Source organism: Strix aluco, chromosome 23 (assembly GCF_031877795.1).
Source record: "Strix aluco isolate bStrAlu1 chromosome 23, bStrAlu1.hap1, whole genome shotgun sequence".
NCBI lineage: Eukaryota > Metazoa > Chordata > Aves > Strigiformes > Strigidae > Strix > Strix aluco.
In genome coordinates this window covers 4,366,496-4,389,369 of record NC_133953.1, presented here as the reverse complement: position 1 = coordinate 4,389,369, position 22,874 = coordinate 4,366,496, and the positions used below count along the sequence as shown (strand labels likewise).

General features: G+C 41.1%; 1 protein-coding gene across 6 annotated transcripts in view; it reads right to left on the bottom strand.

Annotated features, from left to right (window-relative positions):
* GRAMD1B (GRAM domain containing 1B) overlaps positions 1–22,874 on the bottom strand; it is a 132,665-nt gene that overhangs the window by 93,431 nt on the left and 16,360 nt on the right. For 4 of the 6 annotated variants that reach the window (XM_074848993.1, XM_074848994.1, XM_074848995.1 and 1 more), the window contains exon 1: positions 8,142–8,503. The exons of 1 other annotated variant lie outside the window; for it this stretch is intronic. In XM_074848993.1, coding sequence (XP_074705094.1) covers positions 8,142–8,503 — 362 coding nt within the window. Of the gene's footprint in view, positions 1–8,141; positions 8,519–22,874 lie in introns of those variants that run through there. One more of the 6 variants, XM_074848992.1, reaches the window with a different exon arrangement.

Sequence of the window (22,874 nt, the reverse complement as noted above, 5' to 3'; positions counted from 1 at the left end):
TTATTCATAAAAGTCTGTGGCCTTCAGAAGGCTATTGTTATCCACAGCTATTAGTAAAATTTCCAAGTCTGAAGTGAGGTGAATATTTTGTATTAATTTTGCTTAATTAACCTCCATATTCATAAGGGTTTGGGTTCATTATTAAGCTTTACTTAAAGAATAATAGACAATTGACAAACAGGTATACATATATTCTACAATTGCTTTCAGCAACTGTGGCAAGAGTTTTTGGAACTAAAAGCTATTGTTTATGAACTCTCACAATACATGAATATTTTGATCAACATAGATTTGGGAACTAAAAGATATGCAGGTTATAATCAATGCAACAATGAAATTGCATCAAGGTTTCTGTTAAACTTTACAAAGCTTTTTGGCTATTTGAACAACTACAGGGTTCTTTTCATCCTCACAGCTACAAGCACAAAGACTTCAATCTACCTGCCTTAAAATAGATCACAAAATCATCAGGATGTCTGAAGAACTGCCACCAGAAAAAATACAGAAGTACCAATATCTGGAGTTATGGTTACTTCCAAGCTGGCAAAGGAACTGAATACATCATGCTTTTGAAATGGTATTTTTATATTGTTATTGTGAAAATCCATATTTTCATCAGCCAGAACTTAATTCCAAATATTTGTAATGAAAACAGAATATTTTAGTGAATTCCATGATGTGCAAAATTTTAATTTGAAAACTCTTCTAGTAAGTGTTCTTGCTCATCTTTGCTTGGCAATATCAACAGAGTAGAATAAAACTAGATTGAATTTCAAGCCTCAGGTGCGTCAGAAGAAAAGGTCCCTCTGAATGTTTTCCCACAAGGGCTTTAGGAGCTTGTCAGACTAAAAAACAGTTTTGTCTTTCAACCCTCCTGCTCTACTCACCCTTCCCAGAATGTAGCCCCCCTCGTATTTCTCATGAAACAGCAGAAGTAAACCTCCCAGTCCCAGCTGCCTAACAGCACCTCATCATCCTCGTCAAATTAAATTCCTATCATCAAAAGCACAGTGTTACTATGGTTGCAGGGATACATAAATGACTGCCATTAGAAATGTCAAGGAACTGTCAGGTGGAGGGGAAGGAGAATGGAGGATAAGGGACATGAATGAGAAATCACTGACCTAAGTTCCAGGGGGTATCCGTCTCCCTCATCAAGAAGGGCTGTCCTTTGATAGACCTAAAGCTTTATCTATAAGTTAAAATCCAAAGCACCTTCAGTAATACGGCTCTCCCACAAGTGCTGCAAGTTCACACTCTCGGCATACAAGTGTAAAGTTGTCAGGGGAAACATATCCTTAACACTGAAGGCAGCAAGCTAACATCAGGCTTTATTGAAAAAGTTAGGGAAGATTCATGTTCAGCGAACTGTAATTGCTGAACTCATACCAAGTGCTATGGGAGGCAGGTACCACAACATTTAAGAATCACAGCAGCCTTTCTGCTTATACAGCCCTACGCCATCTAAGGACTGACTCTGAAGGAGGTTGTTTGTTTTTTTTCTTCTAAGAAATAGGTGGCAAGCACCCTGCTTCTGTGCACATTTCACTGAAGTGGAAATGGGGATATGCAGAGGCAAGAGGAAAATTTGTACCCAAGCTCATGCAGTCAATCAGTGCAACAAATGGAAGGCAGAGCTGGAAGGTGAAATTTCAAGTGTCTTCTTAACCTAAACTTAAAACATGCACTACCTGGAGCCTAACATATTGCTATAGCATTCCCAAAAACCAAAGGGACGCTTCCTACTCCAGACCATCTTATCTTTTTAATAACTCAGTTGCATGGATGGGGGGATGCAAAGCAATGTTCACAGTCTAAACCCATTAGTAATGATAAAAAAGATAAGGGACAGTTGCATATGTCATATAGACCATCATCATAATTAGTACTAATTGTGTCCTTTGCAGTCACAATCAGAGTTGGAGAGACAGAGCTTAAATGCGTAGTAGAGTCATCTCTCCTTGCTGGAAAGGGTTACAAGGGGTAGGATGGGCAAGTTTGCTCCTCTCACTGCATTCATTTCACAAACAAAAACATCAACCTTCACAACTGTCAAGACAAGCCCTTTCATCAACATCATATTCAACAATGAACAACATTTTGAATTTCAAAACACAATCCAGTGGAAAACAACTGTGGTAATGAACACTATGATTAATTGTTAAATACCATTGACAGGCAGTGCTGCCTAAGACATGAAATTCAGTCCAATGGTAAATATTTGCTGACTGGATAAGATCAACAGCATTTAAGTTCCAGGCTGTTTGTAAATCAGTCACTTATTGATACTCTTGTGTGACTGGTCATCCTAAACCACACAAATGCTGAAAGGCAAATATTTGAAAAGAAAACCACTAACTACTGCAAAAAGACAATTAGATTCAATGAAAAAAAAAACCACCACAACAGAGCTGGCAGGACTCACAGCCACTTGGCATACATTATCATAAACAAATGACAAAAAACCTGCAGTTGCAGTCAACAGTACATCAGTGCTCTTCATAAGAGATATGCATGCATCAATTTTTTAAAAATTCAGTTCAATGGAAGCACAAATTAGATCTCATTTGAACTTGCAGGTTCAAAAAGGAAAAAGATTACATAATTGTAATTTAGTTGCTACTAAGCCATCATTCATGCACTCTCACATTTCAGGTTAGAAGAGATTATCAGATAATGGAAGTTTGTGCTTACGAACTTTACAAAGCTACCAAAAGGAGAGAAACTGGGCTGCTCATGACAGATCTATGTAAAAAACTTACCCATTTTTGCTTTGAAAGATGCAAAAAGAGTACAGATACCAGCTAAATAACCAACTATGTAATCAAGTAACAAATTCAACTTACAGGATTGTCACTCACATTCATTTTCTCCAGAAATCAAAGTTTTAAATATAGTTTAAAAGATTAAGAAGAGATATTATTCAAAAACCTGGGACAGTATTAAAATGTGAAACAAAATTTCTGCCAACACGTCTCTACACTTCAAAACACACTATGTCTGACATTTGTCCTCCCAATTAACCAACTCCAGCTACAAGCAGAACATCAAAGAAATGCAACCTATTTGCCTCCTCTATTATGAAATGCCTATGGAGCTGTCAGCTCCTCACAAATGAGATTTCAACAAGAATTTCATCAGAACTTGAAAAAGCAAAAACGCACATGCAATCCCAGCATGCACACATCTACTATTCCTGTAGCAACTTGCTGTGTTTCCAACAAAGAAGAAGCCCCACTTCCCCTCCTCTGACCTAGAACTGAAACACAGAAGTTCATTAAAGCCAGAGAAACTGCAAACTACAAAATTTAGAGTCACTCATTTTGCAGCTTCTTGGAATTGTATGGCATGCAATGAAAACCACCTTAGTCCACCAAGTTCTTCTAGTCCTTTCTGTAGTCACAAGCAGCACAGGGTTTTAATAGTTTTCTCTTAATCAAGTATTTTTTCACAGTTAGTAAATACTGCTACTAATATCTGAAGACAAGTAGTTGTCTTGGATTGCATTTCCATAATGTGAGAGGCTCTACAGTCTTCACTCTTGTAGCACTCTGGGTTTTTATTTTTCTCATTTAGCAGTTACTTAGGGGAGAAAAATCACATCACTATCTCAGGCCTTCACAAGAGCTTTTTCCTCTAGAGAATGCCACAACGTTTTTTCCTAGGTGTGGAAGGAAGAGAGGTGAACAAAGCATTCATTTATTCCCTGAAACATTCAGAGTGATTTTTAATTTTGCTAAAGAAAGCAAAAGCATTATGAACTACTAGAAACTAAAGATTCATTTATTTTTCTAATAAAGTTCAAAATATCTAGCACACTTATTTGTAAATGATATTTTTAGCACAAGTTCCAGCAAATCAGGAGTCCACTGGTAACTGATGTGTCTCACCAGGGGGACCAGGAGATTTCAAGTGAACCTTTTTCTTAAGGAAAAAGAAAATAGAAATTTTACCTCTTTCTGCCACAGAATGTGAACAGGAGCAGCCACAGAGAGCATTGCTGAAGAGTGCTAAAGATCCTCCTAATGTGTCGTTTGTTCATCATACTATCAGATAAGCTATGAGGATTTAGTCTGTAAAACTTCAATGGTTGTGTATCCAGCAGCTCAAGCAACCTCCATCTCCTCAGCACATACCCTTTTCTAAGATGAGATGGAATGCTTCTAATAATATACTTAATTTTTAACAGCTTAAGTGTCAGTTTCCAGCAGAAAACCAAACTGAATACCTTCGCCTTTAAAATGTCAAGAGATACAGCACAATCTATTTCTCACCGATCCAACTAAATCCACAGCAAGTTTTACATTCTTTGGAGCACTGTTCTGCATTTCATTAAAAAGTAGTCTGGATGCTGCGACTGAACAAACAAATTTATCTGTAGGACAAGCATAAACAGAAGACAAACTGGGTGATCTTGGGGAGCTCAAGGGAAAGAAAGCTCTGGGAAGGGACTGCAGGCATCAGGACACCACCTTTTCCAGGATCTCCTGCAAGAGGAAATTCAGCAGGGAATAACAACAAATAGAAGATGATTCAAACCTTTTACTGTCCTTGGCATTCTGGCTTATTTCTTCCCAAGGTAGTGGAGCACATTCAGATTACCAGTGGCATGATCTTTGACCAGCATGAATGACTTACAGGAAACTGTTCAAGAAGGAAAGACTTACCATACTTCACCTTTTACGTATGTACTGTTGTTGAGCATTCACACAGAGCCTAAGTCAGGCAATGTTATTGCAGGGCCCACCTATTTACCCTCAGCTTCTGCCAACAGAAAGATAGAAGCATGGGATGTCATTCCAATACTGACCTTAGGCCAAAAGTAGAGAAGGCCTTTAAGCCCAAGTGATCTACCCTCTCAGCAGTTCTTGCCTCACACATCAAGAATCACTTGCAGTTCCAGAGACTACTAGCAAGGGTGGCTTTAAGAAGTAAATAATAAATTAAAGCAGATATACTCTCACATCCCTACATCAATAATGCATGCTCATTACATGCATAGCAAAATGCCAACAGATTTCATCTACTAGCCTGTGAGGAAGGAAACGTCATCATGCCTTCATAAAAAACTTGGGCACAGGGTTCATACTTTATGAAGTTGTAGGCAGGTAAGTAACTTCTATCATTACCTGGGTAGCAAGTGATGGATAAGGAGTATAGGTAAGAATCATCCTATTTATCATCTGTATAGGCTCCCAGAGCACCAAACTTGTGGTTTGGATCATGATGTTTGTGTACAAGGAAACTCCTGCCCCCAAGAAATGGCTTCCACCTTGAACAAAACCATGTCATAGGCAAGCAAGGCTCTTACCATCTCTGCTGTTTAATGAAAGAAATAAACAGTCTCTCTTCTGCTTTCACTATCAGCCACTTAACAGCTTTTAGAGAACCAGCAGGTAAACAAACCTTAAAATTATCCAGGCTGTAAAAAACTAACGAGTGATATAGAACATTTTGTAGGCTGGTGTTTCCGGATAAAAAAGCAGCCAGCCTTCATCAGACCTGGAGCATTACAGCCAGCATTTTGAGTCCTAAAAGCATTTGTTTATTCACTTGGATGCTTACTGTATGCTAATGGTCACAGAGCTATTGCTCTTGCTCAGGGGCATGTGAGCAACACATGCATCACTGGAATAAGTCAGCTGGTGCACAGTTTGCTCTCAACTGCCAGCTTTCCTGGGAAAACCATGCCATTATAACAGGCAGACATCTGGCCACATAATAGGGGTAAAGGTTACAGGACTCCAAAAAATTTCAAACTGCTTGCTAACAATTTAACTAGAGAAGGAGTGACTGAGAGCAAGCTGCATTCATTTCTCAGGTGTGGGAACCACATGCTGATGGCTGCCCCCCTTAGCAGGTGAAGGTTGGGAACCTGGGTACTTAAATAGTGTACCTGAGCTCCTAGCAGATGTGCAGCACACTGACCATGGTGGGAATCCCTGTTACAACAGTGTTAGGGTTAACCAGCTGGACAGTTCAGCCATCGTCATTGTAGCTCACCCCAAGACAGGGGTTGGTGGAAAGACCACTGGACAAAATGCTCCAGCCTTTACTCTAGTACAGAACTCCCCATTACCCTTCAATTAATAGTACAGTAAATTGACAGTAGTAGCACCTGTTACAAACAGCATCATCTTAATGAAAGAGCAGCAAGAAAGAGCCAGTGCTCTACATGACCAGGTCTAAGGTAGGGGAGGGTAGACAGGCAGGATCTGTCTGCTTTACAGAAAGCCAGGCTCCTGCCCTGCTATTTTAGAACAGGGTTTCAGATGCAACAGCATCAGGGCACACTAAGGTTTACCCCACAGTGGTAGCTGCTAGTCTCTTTCAAATTAATGTCACAAAATCCTCCTGAGTTCATCACTTTCTGTGACTAACTCCCCACAGATTCTGCTTTCTCTGTGTTGTTTCCGTGTCTGCTAAGTTTTCAAAGCCCAGTGATGATCTTTGCATTCTGCAAACCCACAGGCTCAGCACACAGTGACTGGCAAACAGGGTTTTTTTCCCCCTGGACTAGAAAGAGAAAAAATCCATTGGAAAACATCCTGTTTCCCATTGCAAAAGGGATAGATTTGGAGTCTGCTACATACGAAGAAAGGAGGTGCCATGCTGACTCTGGTATGCTAATGCCACCTAATCCATCAACCACTTCAGCTTTTTTCCAGTCACAGCTTCAAAAACATAACCAGGGTTAAGGCAGAAATGTCTTAATGATGAATACGTAGAAAGCTGTAAATCCTTCAGCTGAACAGCTATCCTCTCGAACTGCAGACCTGAACTTCACAATTCTGACACTTTAGCATATGCCCTATTCATTATGTTCCCTGTTTTCTATGCTATAACTGAATCACTACTTGTATCACCCCAGCTAAATGAAAATCAGTAGTATTTCTCAACCAAGAGATGCTTTTCAGTGTCAAATTGAGAGGGATTATCAAATCCTTGATGGCATGCATTTATTGATGAAACTTCCCCAAAACTTAATGACTGAGTGACCTTGCTAAAGGGACCTCCCGCAAGAAGAGTTACTACATAATCAGATCAGGTATTAAGGGAAGAAAAAGCTCTGTCCTATAAACATGCAAGCAACACAGCAGTCAGTGAGTCAATAAGGTACGTTGCATGCAGAAGAGACATGCAGTACATACTTTCAGGCATAAACCCACACATAGGCTGCATGGGAGTTGCAAAGCAACAAAAGAAAAATTGGCCCACACTAAGCCAGTATAAGGATTTATAATGTGCTAATTTCTCAGAGAAATTTTTAAAGCAGCTTGTGTATTTTGGGCCTTCAGGAAAGGCAGATTGTTCCACTCTCCCATTAAAGGTACACTACACTGCATGTTGTACACCCTGACTGCACCTGCAGAGGGTTACATGAGGTACAGCTTTCTTTGTACAGCCACACAATAACTTCCCAGGTATTAATTTTCCTGTGTTGACAAGCTCTTGGAGGTCTTTATGAATTATTTATCCCCTTTTAAGACAAAGGACTGAGTGACTTTCAAGTCTGGAAAGCAGCCAAGAACTGAACCCAGACATCTTGACATGGAGACCCACCTACTAGCCACAAGGCTACTTGGTTTCTCTTGTCCTCAGATTCTCCCACTATCAGCTGAAAATAGGATCAACTGAAGGAAGGATTTCAGAGAAGGTGTCAGCAATAGGTATGAACATCACAAAAAAAACCCCAACAAACAATGACAAGGGTTTGACATCATCACTCCCTGCCCTGGTAATCCCAGCAAAGAGGTCACCTCCTCTCTCTCAAAGGTCTCTTCACGATGCCTTAATGAAGTTAAGTCTTATCACCCATTCTTTCAGGACAGTCTCCCTCACTCAGAAGCAAGTACTTTTCACTGGCTCTGTATTACCTGTAGAAGGCACACAGAGGGCCATGAACAAGGACAGATCCTAGTACTGCTGTTTCTAACTTGCCTACTATTTGCACAAGAGGATTGGGCCATTTGGTCTGGCATCAGCAAGCCCAGTCAACTACATTCCCCAATCCAGCCAACAGATGAGAACAAGGTCCCAGGGAGAAGCACACCAAGGTTTCTAGGGGAACAGACCCTACCTACCTAGCGTGGACAGGCTCCTCTTGGAAGCAGGGAAAGGGAAGTGGCCAAAACACATACCTGCTCTCACTGTATTCCTTCTTCTCTCTCACACGCAGCCACTTCCGAAGAAGGAAGCGCTTGCGCCGCGGGGAGGCACTGGGTGTGGAGCAGTTGGACCAGGGAGTGTCCTCATCACTGGAGGGAGTGATTTCAATGGATGGGAGCTGCAGGTATTCCTTGCTGGAGGAAGGAGAATCCTGATACCTGCTGGCCTCCAGGCTCTGCTCCTGCACATTCTTCATCCGCCTCATCTTGAAGCGCTTCCTGCGCAGGGTTGGGGTGGACGAACTGGACCAGGCACGGCCACCCTCCACCACCTGCTGCTCTGGGACTTGCAATGCCGGGAGCTGCAGGGTTTCTGTCATGTTGGCAGCTGGCATCAGATGCCCTTTCTCTTTCTGCTCCCACCCCCAGGCACACTAGCTGTGATCTCGGTGTAAACCACACCACCAAACCACAACTTGCCTTCCTCCTCCCTCCCTCACCCAGTCCAGCACTGCCCTCCCTCCCTCTCAAGCAGGAAACCTCATGTTCTTCACGTGCTTTCATTTAACGAACAGCAGGGTGGGGAGGGGATGTTCAGGACACACATGCCACAGGGGAAGCCAGTTTCAAGTTTTTCTCCTTCTCTCTACAAAACAAAGTCCCTCCCCTGCCTGGTGTCTCTCAAAGCAGGAGGTTTAGCACCAAGACGAGGGATGTCAGCAAGGGCTTGGCTCACTTTCGGCTTTCCCCCCTGCCACCTCCCCTTTGCCTTCTGTCCTCTTTGCTTAATGTTGGCTCAGGAAAGAAAACCTCCTGGGTCTGTGCTAGGGAACTCGGCTGTGGTCTTCTCAAGAGACGAAGCAAGTATGGAGTGGAGCGGCTTGGAGCTGTGAGGAGGTCAAAGAGAAACAAAGAGAGGGAGGGAAGCAACAATACTAGATAAAATCAGGCGAAAGAGTAGGAGGAGCAGCATGTTCTTTTTCTGTAGCCGGTAAAACGTACACAGGCAGCTGTTGCAAGTGTAACTGCACTCTTAATCCCAAGAGACAGGGTTCATATTACCAAATATGCTGCTGCTACAAATCAACCGAATGAAAAAGGGTAATAAGGAATAATAGCCTTCTGCAGTAGCCAATTGGACAGGCTTTCCCCTTGTCCCACCTTCCTGCTCAGACAGCCCACCCCATGGAGGGAGGGAGGGACCAAGCGAGCAAACTTGGACTTTCAGCCTTCTTCCACAACTAGGGTTTTTTTTTCCCCATTGACTGCTCACAGAGGAGGTAAAGAAGGAGAAAGATTGAGGAACAGCTAAAAAGGCAGCAGCAGCAGGCACCAGAACTGGGAAGCTGGTTGGTTTTTTTAGCTCAGATTCACGTGAGCGAAAGCTGATAAAAGAGTTCTTGGAGGGCAACGCTGCTTCCAAAATGACAGTGGATGATGGATGGTCTCAGGTCCAGGAACCAACAAAGACACCACATAAAGACAATTAGACATGCAGAACAGATTTCAGACCAAAAGAAATACACACACTACATGGAAGGTTCCCAGGCATTTAAATACACTGAAGGTCTAACCAAAAGTCAAGCACTGGGAGGAAGAACAGCCTCAGGACAAGCCTTGCAGAATTGTGGTAATGACACCAAATCAGGCAAAACAAAGTGGAACAGATTCTCCATCAAGATCCCCTGAATTTCACTGAATGCTCCTGAATGAGGCTGTATTTTCAAGTGGAAAGTGACATAGAACTTAAATTTTCTAAGGGAGTGACTATAATTCAGCTGTATGAATTTCAAGTGCGCCATCAGAAAAACAATCTTTAAATCACAGAATCATCTAGGTTGGAAACGACCTTGAAGATCATCTAGTCCAACCGTTAAATCAACCTGGCACAGCTTTAGTTTTCATTGTTCAACAGCCTGAACCTTTAAAAATACTCAGGTTAGAAAATATTTGTTAACCCAAATCAAAATAAGTTTTTTTCTTGCATGAACTGCCTCAGTTTTGTTCAAAAATAAGCTTCAAGAACTTTGAACATCAAACATTGCAATCTAGGACAGATAAACATGTCAAAAAATGAAGATTCGTGACAGCAGGAACAAGGAGAAAAACATTTTAGTAATTTGGGGGGTTTTCTTAATCCTCAATTGCTATATTCTACTTCGTTGTACTGTCCTTTTTGCTCTGCTCATCCCATAAATTATTAGCTTGAGCAATTCTTCAGTTTATGGAGCACCTGTCACCTTGGTATCTACACATCAGGTGTGCACACAATCAGAACACATTCTACAAACACCCACTTAAAGTTTTTTCAAGTCCAAGAAACAAAAATATACAATTAGACAAAAACCCAATATTCCATGTTTGAAGACTTGCACAAGTAGGTGTGCAGCCTCTCCGCCTCTCGAGGGCCAATAACTTTTCTTCCTCCTCCATAATATGGAGAAACCTGAACCTGAGTACTTCAGCTGCCTGTTGCCATGATTTCTTCATGTCACCACACATTCAGACACCATCTGTACATAATTTTCTGTGTTAACAGGTAGCCAGTAATCTTAATTTCCATCTTCTTCCCATGGCATCCAGAAATCAAAATGCCACAATATCGTTCCTAAATTTTAACCAAGAGTGTGTATGTGCACCTTTGGGGTAAGGGATAGCCCTTTAGGGGCTATCATAAAGAAGTTTTGCTCTATGTATTAATGAGCTTGATCTCTCAGGGAATCTTCTATCAACTACGCAAGCTTCTCATTTAATTGCAGAAATAAGTGCAAATAAGAAAGGTCAAAGTTTGCACTTCTGCATGCTTTCTTTAGTAATAAACTGTACAGCGGACATTGCAAGCCCTTGAAATCCCCACAGATATTATCTAATTAATCAAGAGACTCAGACTACATTGCTCTGCACAATAGTAGCATCTGGTAATCACCATCTTCGGCAAGGAAAAACTGGCCCTTTCACCAGTCTGCTTTTTGTTGCCATGGCCGTGCCAGTATAACTTCTTCACCCTCAGCCTCACTGAACACTAGCAGAATTCACTTCAGCAAGACAGGGGATCCTTTCCCACTCCCTTCACATACACAAAACTGAAAATAATTCTCTCCGGCTGTGCCACAAGAATCCTTCCACTTAGGACAGGGTACACACACGGGGACTATTCCTTTAATTCTAAGTACTTCACTGATTAGTAAGCAACACTTACTTGCACTCCAACATTCTCGGCACTTTTTTATTTTGGAGAGAGGATGCTGACCACCTGTCTGATGCTCTTAGAAAAAAGAGCAGCTGTGTAATAAGAGAGACAGCTCAAACACCTGACCCACAAAGTGAAAATAACAACCATGATCAAAGCACTATTTCTGTACAAATCACAACAGCACAACCTGACTGCTTCCATGAAAGCCTGTGTGTTGCTAGATCGTTGTTTAATGATGACTCCTGTAGTTTAATGATCCATCAAATGACAGATTCATTAGAGCAGCAAACAGTTGTCAATGCTTCAGGTTGATCAATAGTCTTTCTGCCTTTTCTCCTACTCAAACATTGAGCTTTCCTGTGTCCTCAAAAAAGGATTTATGAATTAAGCAGAGATGAAAGAAAAAATCCTCTGAAAAATTAAAAATCCTTCCATGAATGAAGAACATGAACTAATGCCAGCCCAGATTCTGTGGCAGTCCTTTCCATAATAGCTTTGCCATGTGTTTAAGGGACAGCAAAATGTCATCCCGGATAGATAAATGCAGAGTAGGAGATTGCACTGAGAGTACATAGTAAGAAAACAATGTATTAATTAAAAGCAGTTATTTTTCAATACAGGAAATAAACTTTTGAATAAGTTCAGTGTAACAAAGTCACTCAGATGCACAACATCTGGCTACAGAAGCTCTGTCAGGTCAGGCAGGGAGATTACTGCACTTAGACTTGGGAAAATTCAAGCCATATCTTCCTAAACTCCCCTTTTCCTGCAGTTCAACCACGTTTAACATTTTCCTTTCTGTCCACAGCTGAAAGTGGCAGTTTCCGCATGAGAAACCTGCCATGCCTAGAACATACAGAGCAACCTCTGCTAGGTCAAAACACTGATTTTCAAAATCCCAAACTTGCATGTGTCTTTTCTGAAATTTCTAGAGTAATTTTGTGAGTTTAAATGAAAAAGTAAAGTGTTTATTTGCATTTACTTTTGCATTCCGACAGTCTTCTGCAAGAATACTCATGTTACCTTTGGAACTGGAACACTTCCTTACACTAGGGCTTCAACCATCCTTTGGTCTTTGCATATTAAATTAGGATGAGGCCGGTTACAATTTGAGATACAACGACTTGTGGATACATGGAAAAGGAGCATGTATTGGCCAACTATGCTTACTTTAGTGCCCTACAGATCTGTCCCTTTAACTCACACTACCAACCAGCAGTTGCTATCGCTTGAACATACACAGTCCATTTCATTTTGGATATGTGATACCGGATATGTGCATGTGTTTTTCTCTGAAACCCGAGGACTGTGTTACAAGACAGATGACACAAATTTCACAGGCTGCAGGCTGAGAAATACCAGCCACAAGCTGATATCTCAGTGTATTACAAAGCAAGATGGAGGCACTCCTGTGGCCTGTGTATCCCCCAATTCTTCCCTGCTCAGTACAGCATTTATTCAGGACTTGTCACCATCTCTTAATGACTACAAATGCCAAGTACTTGGGTTAAACACCGTCTCAGCACCTCTTCCTTCATCTCCTAGAAAACATGCTGTGAAGGAACATAAACACTGTTTTAACCCAAAGGACTCGGGAAGTCCCTTCCATGCCACTTGACCAAAGAACAGAACAGTTTTCATTGTAGTTCAACAAAAATAGAAGCGCTTTTAATCAAGTCTCCAGTCAGTAAAACATCAGCTTTTGGATCAGTTGCATATACTGCCCTCTAGCATAAAACGTGAACATGTCTGTCATTCTGGTCACTAAAAATTGGCTTCTGAATTACAATACGGGTGTGCGCATACTTGTACTCACAGTGCAAAGCACAGCCTACACATGTGCTAAGTGAATTACAGAAGGTTACCTGATCCAAAAACTGGGAGCAGTAACCCTCAGCTCCTACCAGAATCACATCCTTGCCATCACCAACCATGTGTAACAGAGGACAGAAAGGGGTTGCAATAGGCTGAGCCTCATTGTACCCTGTATCCAATCTCTCCTACCAGAACCAGACACAACTTGTGGGATATACGTTATATTACACATTAGTTGCTGGCCATTTTAACAATACTTGAAGAGGCCAAAGAGAAGGCCGATTCCAACAGGGCTTTCTGCTTAGAGATGAACCTATATCTATTTCTGCCTTCCCTTCCAAAGGAAGTAATTCTCATATTGGAAATAACCATTAAAGACCTCAGTCTGTGAATTCTTACAGAGTTCCACACATAACTAGACATTTAAATTTAGGCCTCATACATAGCAGCAAACCCCAGATTCTTCAGACACCATCCAGAATTCCAGAAATTGTCAAACACGATTCAAATAACACAGCACAGAATGTACTTTTTTTCAGCAGTAAGACAATACTTTCACAGTTAATTTCTTCAGGTAGTGCTCCTCCTCCAAATTGAAGGGGACAGTTGAGCCAAAGATAGCAAGCAAACCAATTAAATCAGTGTCATGACTTTGCAATAATAATTCAGAAGATAGCAACAGGGCAAAGGTGCCAGGACCTTTTCTTCAGAGTTTTCTTTACAATTTAGAACTGAAGCAAATTTGACACTGCCTATTTATACTGCTCAAGACCTTTCACTTGAGCATCCAAAAAGGAAGCTCCTTTCTTCTCATAAATCTAATGGAGGAGAAGTAGGGTAGATCAGCTAAATTGTCTGTCACAAAACATAGGGTGACTATTTGAATTTCCATAGGAGCTGGGCATTTCGTGAAGGAAGCGAGGGGACTCTGTCCAAATTCCTTGGAATTTCTCTACCTGTACAGCACTTACCTAATGGGTCACAGCTCACAGCACACACCATTAACCACAGAACAAGCCTGTAAGTACAAAACGTCTCTGAACAGTACGTTCTTCCCTATCCAGCTAAAATACCTGCTTCACTAGCTCAGATCAGTGAAGTCTGCTGTATTTAACCCAGACCTGCACACAGAAACATGCACACCAGCTCAAGGACCCCAAGCCCACTGAAAAACTTCACTCAGCTATAAAACCCATTGCCTACATAGGTGTGACAGTTATTGAAAATCTGAGTTTGCCTAAGATTCGTTTAGCTGCCCAAGAGCAGCAAAATTAAAATAAATCCTTGCTTCCCTTGGCTAAACCACATGCAAGAAGCAGAGCTGGATTCCAAATCACAGCCTAACAAGTGTTCAGCATAGCAGTAATTAGGCCTTGTAGCATTTTGAGCAACCCAGCCAATAATCAACCACAAGCAAGAAAAGTTAAGCTCTCCACTGGAAGCAGATGTGAACAGACACGTACAGCTAAGCAGCATACTGCGTTGCTCACCACAGGGTAAGTGTTCTCCCAGGTTTACACATTCACCTGGATATTGCAATGTAAACACCCACCCTCTAAAAAAATCCAAATATTTTGCTTTGTGCTGTGTTCACAAAACAGTTTCAGTAAGAACTTAGCTCTTTCCCCTCTTCAGTTTAGCCACCAAAAATTAGGGAAGTGGCTTAAGTCCCAGCATGATGCACTTGGAATTTTTACCATTTGTGGATTTTGGACAAATAACTGAAATATCCCCTTTTTTCTCCAACACTGAAAAATCAGCATCCAGCAGAGATTTCTCTAGAAAAGCACAATATCTGCATGAAAGCACAAAGAAACTTCCACGGATAAAAAGCCCCTCTGATCAAGCAAGCACAGACCTCGAAGTACAAGGCATTACTAGTTGAAAGGAAAAAAGTTTGGTGTTCATAAGGAATAGGACAAGCCGAAGTACAAGAGCAGCAAGGTTTTGCTATTTGCTGTTTTGAAAATTCCATGTCCTGTCACCAACCAGAGCAACTGCAGTACAAAATGAGCATCCATTTCAAGGTAATGAATAGAAAGGTAAGGAGTTCGTTATTATTTCTCCTTCCTGATTCAAGCTAAACCTTGCATTGTAATCCAACTGCTTTTGAACTAGAAAATCTGTTTTGCTGAAAATGAGTAATTCTTAAGTATGACAATCTTACTGTCCTGGGGTTTTTTCTCTATGAAATTTGGGCAGAGGGGTGCCACTTTTTGCTGAGCTTTAATTCTCAGTCAACATCTCCAGTTACATTATACATGATGCCAATTTCTCTCCTACTATGTCTGAACTATAACTCAGAAGTTATGAACAGAAAAATACTCTCAATTTAAGTGTAATGCTCACTACTTTCATAACACATCCTCTGCCACTTGTCTCTGTTTACACCTCCTACCAAATTTCATAACCACTGCTGCATGCTCACTATAATCTCCAGTCACAGGTGAGTTCCAAAACGCAAGGACATGAATTTAGGTTCAGCGTCCTTCAGTCAAGGGCCAGGATGACTACTGCATGCAATACTGTCTACATGAAGAGAAAATCAGATAACCTAACAAAATCAGAATTAGCTACATGTAACAGCACCAAAAGACAGAAGCTACTTGGTACAGCAGCTACGCACTTTCTCCTTCAACTAAATGGGGCGTTTATTTGTCCCATTTTGCCCAGTCTATTGAATTTAGAAATCAAGTGCTCCTTTCTCAGAGCAGACTGTTTCTGGATAAAATATTAACCACTGCTAACTTTAGAAGGGTGTATAAAAGTGGAAGGGATAGAGGACACAGGGAAGGTGTGTGGACAGAGTCATGCCAAGACATTTCTAATCTGAACTCTGAAAGTTTTTTTGTTTGGTTGGGGATTTTTTAAATTTCTACCTAAGGCTATGCAGTACATTGGAGACTGAACTAATCATTTACAAGCAGAACATCCTATTCTCAGGGTCGAATTCCAGCTGTAGTGAAGGGTGGGGGAAAGCCAATTGCAAACCATGTCACTACATTTGGAACAGAATTGGAAACCAGGCAGAGACAGAAATCTTTGAACTGTGAATTTACTTTCCAAAGTTCTGACTCTTAGTTACAAAATTATTCAGCCCAGACTCACTGAGTCAATAACCTCTGCAGGAATGAATACTTAGTTCCTTGCAGAATCTTTTCATTAGTTATAAATATATCTGCCATTCATTCTTGCCTGCATGCAATTTAACTCCCACTTCTTCCCAGCCAACCAGTATTAGATATGAGCAAACAATGACACTTATTAGATTACTTTTTGAAATTATATTCCTGGGCCTCTTATCAGTTTGCCTAGGGCTAAACTGCAGAATGACACCTTTATGAAGTTGTAATAAAAAACCCAGATTAAATGGAAAAGAAAAAGCCCCAGTAAGCGGAAGCTCAGTAAGACGCAAGATAAATGTCTTTAATACACTGGGATCTGGCAATTACATACTTTGGATGAATCAGTGTCCCTGATGTGAATAACATCTAGTAATTAAATCTAAGACACAGAGCTTAAGTGGTTGATTTGGATTTAAAATAACCAATGGGCTTTATAATTAGGCATAGTTAAAAAGGTACTGATAACAGTAGGACCACTGCAAACTGCCCAATGCAATTCCTGAAGCATTCCCAGAGTACAGCTTCTTATTTAAATAGTCTGTGTATACACCAAGAGAATAAACTTCTTTCTATCTCTTTGGGACAGAGCCTGGGGACCTATTGATCTTCCTTCTCTTCCACTACAGCTTAGTCTGCCTCCAAAAAGAATGATCATAAGTCTCATCCCTGGCCCAAGAGACTGAACCTGTTGCGTCTTTGATCTTTATGTGAAGATATGAATTGGTCTCCAAAGTCACATCAGTGTGTTTTTAAGTTACTCCTTGGTTTAAATCATGGCTCATGGGCTTCAATCATTTGCTTAGACCACTATGTAGAATTACCATTAGAATCCCAGTGGAAATTTGCAGATAAATTAAGCTTTCATCTGCAGTACAACACAGATAATTCATACTTCTACCAGCTTTTACGTAATAACACTCGTGTAGAGGGGAAAGTGATTCATCTGTACTCATACACTTTGTTTCTGCACAGTCCTAGTTCAGGAGGATTTTCAGATAATCCTGGAATGTTACAGAACTAACATTCACCAATTTGCAGTGAAATTTTTACTCACATACCAAGCAGGTTTTTGGGATAAGAAGAATTGAAGGCACCTTTTACAAGCCACTTGTGCTCAGAGGAATGAAGTGCTGTGCAAGAGTTCTTATTCCATTTTTCCAAACTTAGATGGACACGTCAAGTATACTAGTATCTCCACAAAGAGCTGTATGCCTGAGACATGAAAATACATCTCCTAACTGCTCAGATCGAAACGACCTGTCCACTTAGTCTAAGCTATATAGAGCACTTAATAAAAAGGCAGAAGTCCAGACAGATGGATGAGCAGGCTGAGTCTCTCCCCCTCAAGAAGTGAGGATTCAACAGCATCTGCTCAAGACATCCAGAAGGTTTCTGTCACGCAAATAAAAATAATCATCATCTGTCAGTCTCAAATCGCTTAAGCAAACTCACATACATGAAGAATTGAAATTCTTAGCTCTAGAAAAAAACAATCCTTCTCCAGAGGAGTTGCACCAAGCTTGTGAACATACAAGTCAGCACTGCCCTGGGATTAGGGACTCTACATCTCATGTCACTGCTGGCTGGTGTTTCTCAGATAAAACTCAAAAGCAACTGCAGAAATTAGATATTTACTGAAGTGAAAATGGTAGGGACACACTTTCTCAGCAGGTGCTTACACAAGCCATTTCCTCAAATGACCCTACGCCAAAAAATTAAGACTGAAACAAGGGAAATCCACAAATGACTTCTCAGAGGACTTTTTAAAAAAACCCACTCTTGTAGGAAGGGAATCTAGAGAAAGAGGAAACGAATGAAGATGTAATATGTAATATTAAAGTACAATGTTGCCGTGTTCCCCCTCAGCCTGGAACAAAATGCGCAGAGACAACATTGCAGCTGTTTATAGGTTAACACAAGCTGAGTCAGCAGATCTCACTCTCCTTCCCACTACCACAGTGGACCCCAGTGTTACGCAGCCACCTGGAAGCAGCACAGGCTTCATTTCAGGTAGGGTTCTTAACTGTGACAGAGGTGGATGTGACACTAACCTGTCTCATTTACTATGCAGAATTTGGATATCACAAATTTGTTTTTCAAGTGTGGTGCTCAGGACTGCCAATACAAATTGCAGGAAGACTGTGAAGGTCCAACACTGACTGCAGAGCGATCAGCAGTAAAAACTATCAGCTGCACTCCAGAAAAGATCTGAGCATTTCCTCTCAGAGTTACATGCACATGTTCCACACAGCATCCTAAACTGTTATGAGTCAGATGAGAAAGTCAGTTCTCTGTAGCCATCATCCCATTGACGGTGGTCATTCTTGTTTCAAGAGCATACAATAGTTCTATATGGCTCAATATTCTTTGGTCCCCACCTCCCTCAAAAACAACACTCAAACTAGAACACATTCAGCTACACATTTTTAATGGGTTTTATCATAAACTTGTCCGAGGCACAAAAACCCATTATATTTCTTGTGCTCTAGCCATGTAAAGGTAGCAAATTTTCATCACAGCATTTAAAGTTCATTTGCTGGAGTTCAAACATGCTCATGCATCTCAGATTTTGCAAAGTTACCAGGTAGAACAGGCCAAGGGATCAGAAAAAACACATCTCAAACAAACATCAACTGTTAAGACCAGTTATGAAGTTTAAGCACTTACCCAGCCCTCTAGGAATCAGCTGACAAATGCATCTTATGTTTTTACCACTGAAGAGTAAGTCAGCTGTCCACACAATATACAGAAGACCCAAGCGTAACATGAGTTACTCAGTGTTGCTTATGTACTTTACAAGGCAGATAAGTTATTTAGGAATGCTGAACCTACATCTGCTGTGTTATTACAAGAAAATCCCATGTCCATACAGAACATAGTATAATAAACTGAAAACAGCGTCCACAGATTTTATAAACACCCAGCAGCATTTCCTTCAGCAGTTATTTTACCATACATTTGCACTACTGCAGCCCTCAACAACTAAGGTGCCAGATTTACACCCATACAACACCTTGAAATCTGTAGGGTGCTATTGTTAAAGATTTAATTTCTACTTCACCTCTTCTGTGGTCTCAGCTTTGTAAAGGAGCTGGATCAAGGGTGGGGGGTTTTATCCAAAATTTTATCAGAGCGAAAGAAAATCTGTGCTTCTGCAAGAAATGGCAGTGAAGACTCAGTACATGGCCTTCTTCCTTCTGAGTCACTAAACACAAGCCTTGCAACATGTGCTTAAGGCTCTGTGCTGCTTGCAGATGCTTACATTCAAAGCACTACTTCACACTTAAAACTATCTCAGAACAATCCTTAAAGCAAAGCTCAGTTTGGCTTTGGTGCAGCTGAAGCAGCAAATGCTTAACCATTGCTCTTGCTCAGGTTTATAGGTAAGAGATGTATATAACTAAGCGATGACCATTTGTGGCTGGGGATTCACGTTTTGGACTCGGCACACGAGTCTTGCTAGGGTTAAGTATGTCAGCATAGGTTTATTATCTTTTGATAAACTGACAGCACAGGTTTTATGCATAGCTCTGTCTCTGCTTACCGTATATCCTTGGTCATATCTTTGCCATAGGTCTCTATATAATGTAGAGAGTGATACTTACCTCCAAGGTAAATAACTTCAGGGATCCAGAACAAAAATAAACCTAAGCCAGGTATAGTAGAAAGGAGACCAGGATCCATTATTTCACTCAAATAGGCCACTGATGAGCTAAAAGATGCGAACATCAGTTTAGATAACAACCAAAGGCTTGTAGGAACTCACATTCTTGAGATCCCTTCACATTTTTCTGACCAACTCCCTCTGTCTCAAGAAGTACTCACTATTTACCTTATTTTTGAGGAGAACAGAGCATCTAACATTCTTACAAATACAATTCAACTACAGATTATAGTATGCACAATGGTATTTAAGTAATTTCACCGGTATATCACTGGTGAAGAATCTTAACCATGTAATATCGTAATGCTTTTTCTGTACAGCACTTTGACACTCCAGTTCCACTAGCAAACTCCTCCACTTTTATTGCCGTTTCCTTCACAAATACCTCAGGGAAGCTGCTATTGCTGCTTACAGCCCCACATGACAAAAACATAAGCTACAATCAACAAGCTTGTTTAATACCCACTGTTGCACATCCTCTGCTCACTTTTCTCCTTTCTGGTAGCTGATACTTTTTTGAACTATAATTGCCTAAGTTTGAATAGTTAAGTCCTCAGTACAGTACACATTCAAGTAGCCACAATGCACAAGTGCAGCACTTACGGGGTTAAACAAACAGCAGAGAGCAGAGGCAGTCTTCCATGGCTATCTTCCTCAGGGAAACCTCTAAAACACAGCACTGGATTCATTTCATCACCTTTGGGAGCTGCAGTAGTGTTGGCAGGAAGGCACTCTGAATGGATTTGTACGTGGACAGAAGGGGGGGGGGGGGGGGGGGGGGGGGGAAGTGGAGAAGGGAGTCACCGGATCATAGGAAATCCTGCTGAATAAAGTATGGGAATCAGGCAGGATCTTCCGTGGCTCTTCCCCTCCCTTCTCACTGCTGTCCTAGGAGTGGTTTCAAAGCCAGAGGCAGCAAACAACAAGACTACAACTAACAAAGTTCACTTTTATAACACTGGCCCTAATCTGTCTCAAACTGCAGTAAATTAACAGCTTGCTCTGGCATTTCAGCAAGCACAGAAAGCAACTGCAAGCAGCAACTGCTACTACAGCAGCTGCCACAAGGACCAGAAGGCAACAGAGCAGCTGTCAGGTGGGTCTCAGGCCTGCAGGCATACACTGATGAGGAGATTGTCCCTCACACAGTGCTTCCTCTAAGCAGCAACTTTTCTGCAGCATCTGTTTTTAAGACAGAAGGCAGCACAAGATGTGCATTTGGAGAACACCAAAGATACAACTTAAGTGACTAGTAAATCCAGACATCTTTTTTCACTCTAGAAGGCATCAGTAGTCTGGTGGATGTGTAAAAACTGGGATATGCCTCAAGGGGTTTCTTTCCCCCCCTCCCAGGAATTATCAGTTTGGCCTGCAGTGGGAATGTGGCTTATATGCAAGTTGCTTCGCTCTCAGTCACTCCTTATGAAAACACACAGAGAACAGGAGCAATAAATGAACTGCAGCTCAGGATGTGAACCGGCTGTCAGTAATCCCACAGCAGAGGTGCACACAGATGTTGAATTGACCCCTTCCCAGGACATACTCCATTACACTCACTTTCAATTCAAGAAAAGGCAAGCAACAAGAATACAAAGAGCTATAGTTTTCTGACAGAAAACTCAAGGCCCACATCATTTTTCATCAGGCATTTCTTTAATGCAACAGCTGATGATCTACCTCCAGACACTCTCAGCACTTCAGCCAACTCAGAAAAACTGCCAGTCTGCCCTCTATTTCTGAGCTATTAGCAGAGCATTCTCATCTTCCTCTCAGTTAATACCATTGAGATACAATTCCAAGTCACTGAACTGACACACATACCCAAGGCTAAGTTTCTTTGGAGAATTTTTGGCACCTTTTCCTTTGCTAGGATTCTTCAAAGGATCTTTCGAGATTCAAGTCACAGGGTGTGATCCAGTAATCACTACAACAAAACCCCTCATCAACTCGATCAGACCAAGTAAAACATCTCTAGAAGTGCAGTGGAATGCAGGTGTATGAAGGACACACCTATTCTTAACTATTTGTCTTAAGTGACACAAAGAAGAGATCAGTAATTGTTGTTAAACATATTATATTCTTTTCACCTCTAATCAGTTCAAATTGAAGTTCAAATAGCTGGCTAGGGAACAAGGGTGTTGGAAAATGTGACAAAACTCAGTTTCAGGTAGTTTAAGACCTGCCTTCATATTTTCCAAAAAAAATGGATCTTTCCCCAACCAGCTCCAGCCTAAAATTTATCAAACCCACCACACAGAGCCAGATCAGACTCTATTTCAACAACAGTCATTTCCTGATCCAACACAAATGAACTATGCTTCCTGATTCTCCTGAAGTTACACAACACTGTTGGTGTTAGCATTCACGTAATTTATAGTGGTTTACTTCCTTCCTCCCCCAAATAAATATTGTAGGTTTAAAGGAAAAACTATTTTTTCTGTAGATATACAATCAGTTTGTTTTTAAATAATTCCTTTTTAATATATTATTTTTACAACTTCTTTAAATAATAAAAAACAAAAGCTTATGGATTTACAGGACTTATTACTATTGTTCTGGAAGATTCACTGACATTGAAGTTACATCATGCCAGTCATTTTTGATCTCAAATGTCTTTACAGCTATACACAGCATGACACAGTTATGTTTAACTGCTCAGAATTCCTTTTTTCTTTTTCAACTGTAGCTTTCAGAGCTTGAGCTTTATTAAGTCAGGCAGTTCCTCAGGCTTTTTTCCACCATATTTGACATAAACTAGAATAACTAATAGGGCAGTGAACACTGCCATCATGTGTGTTATGGGGCTTACCAAGTATCAGTTCTTGCTCAGGGTATCATGGGCCTTCCCTCCTCAGATGTTGCCATAGAAACCTCAATTTATGTCTATAGGGGAACAGAAAAAAGGTTTCCTAAGGTATGGATGAAATAGCTCCATGGAAACAAGCCCTGACTGTCAAAGGAGATGAAGG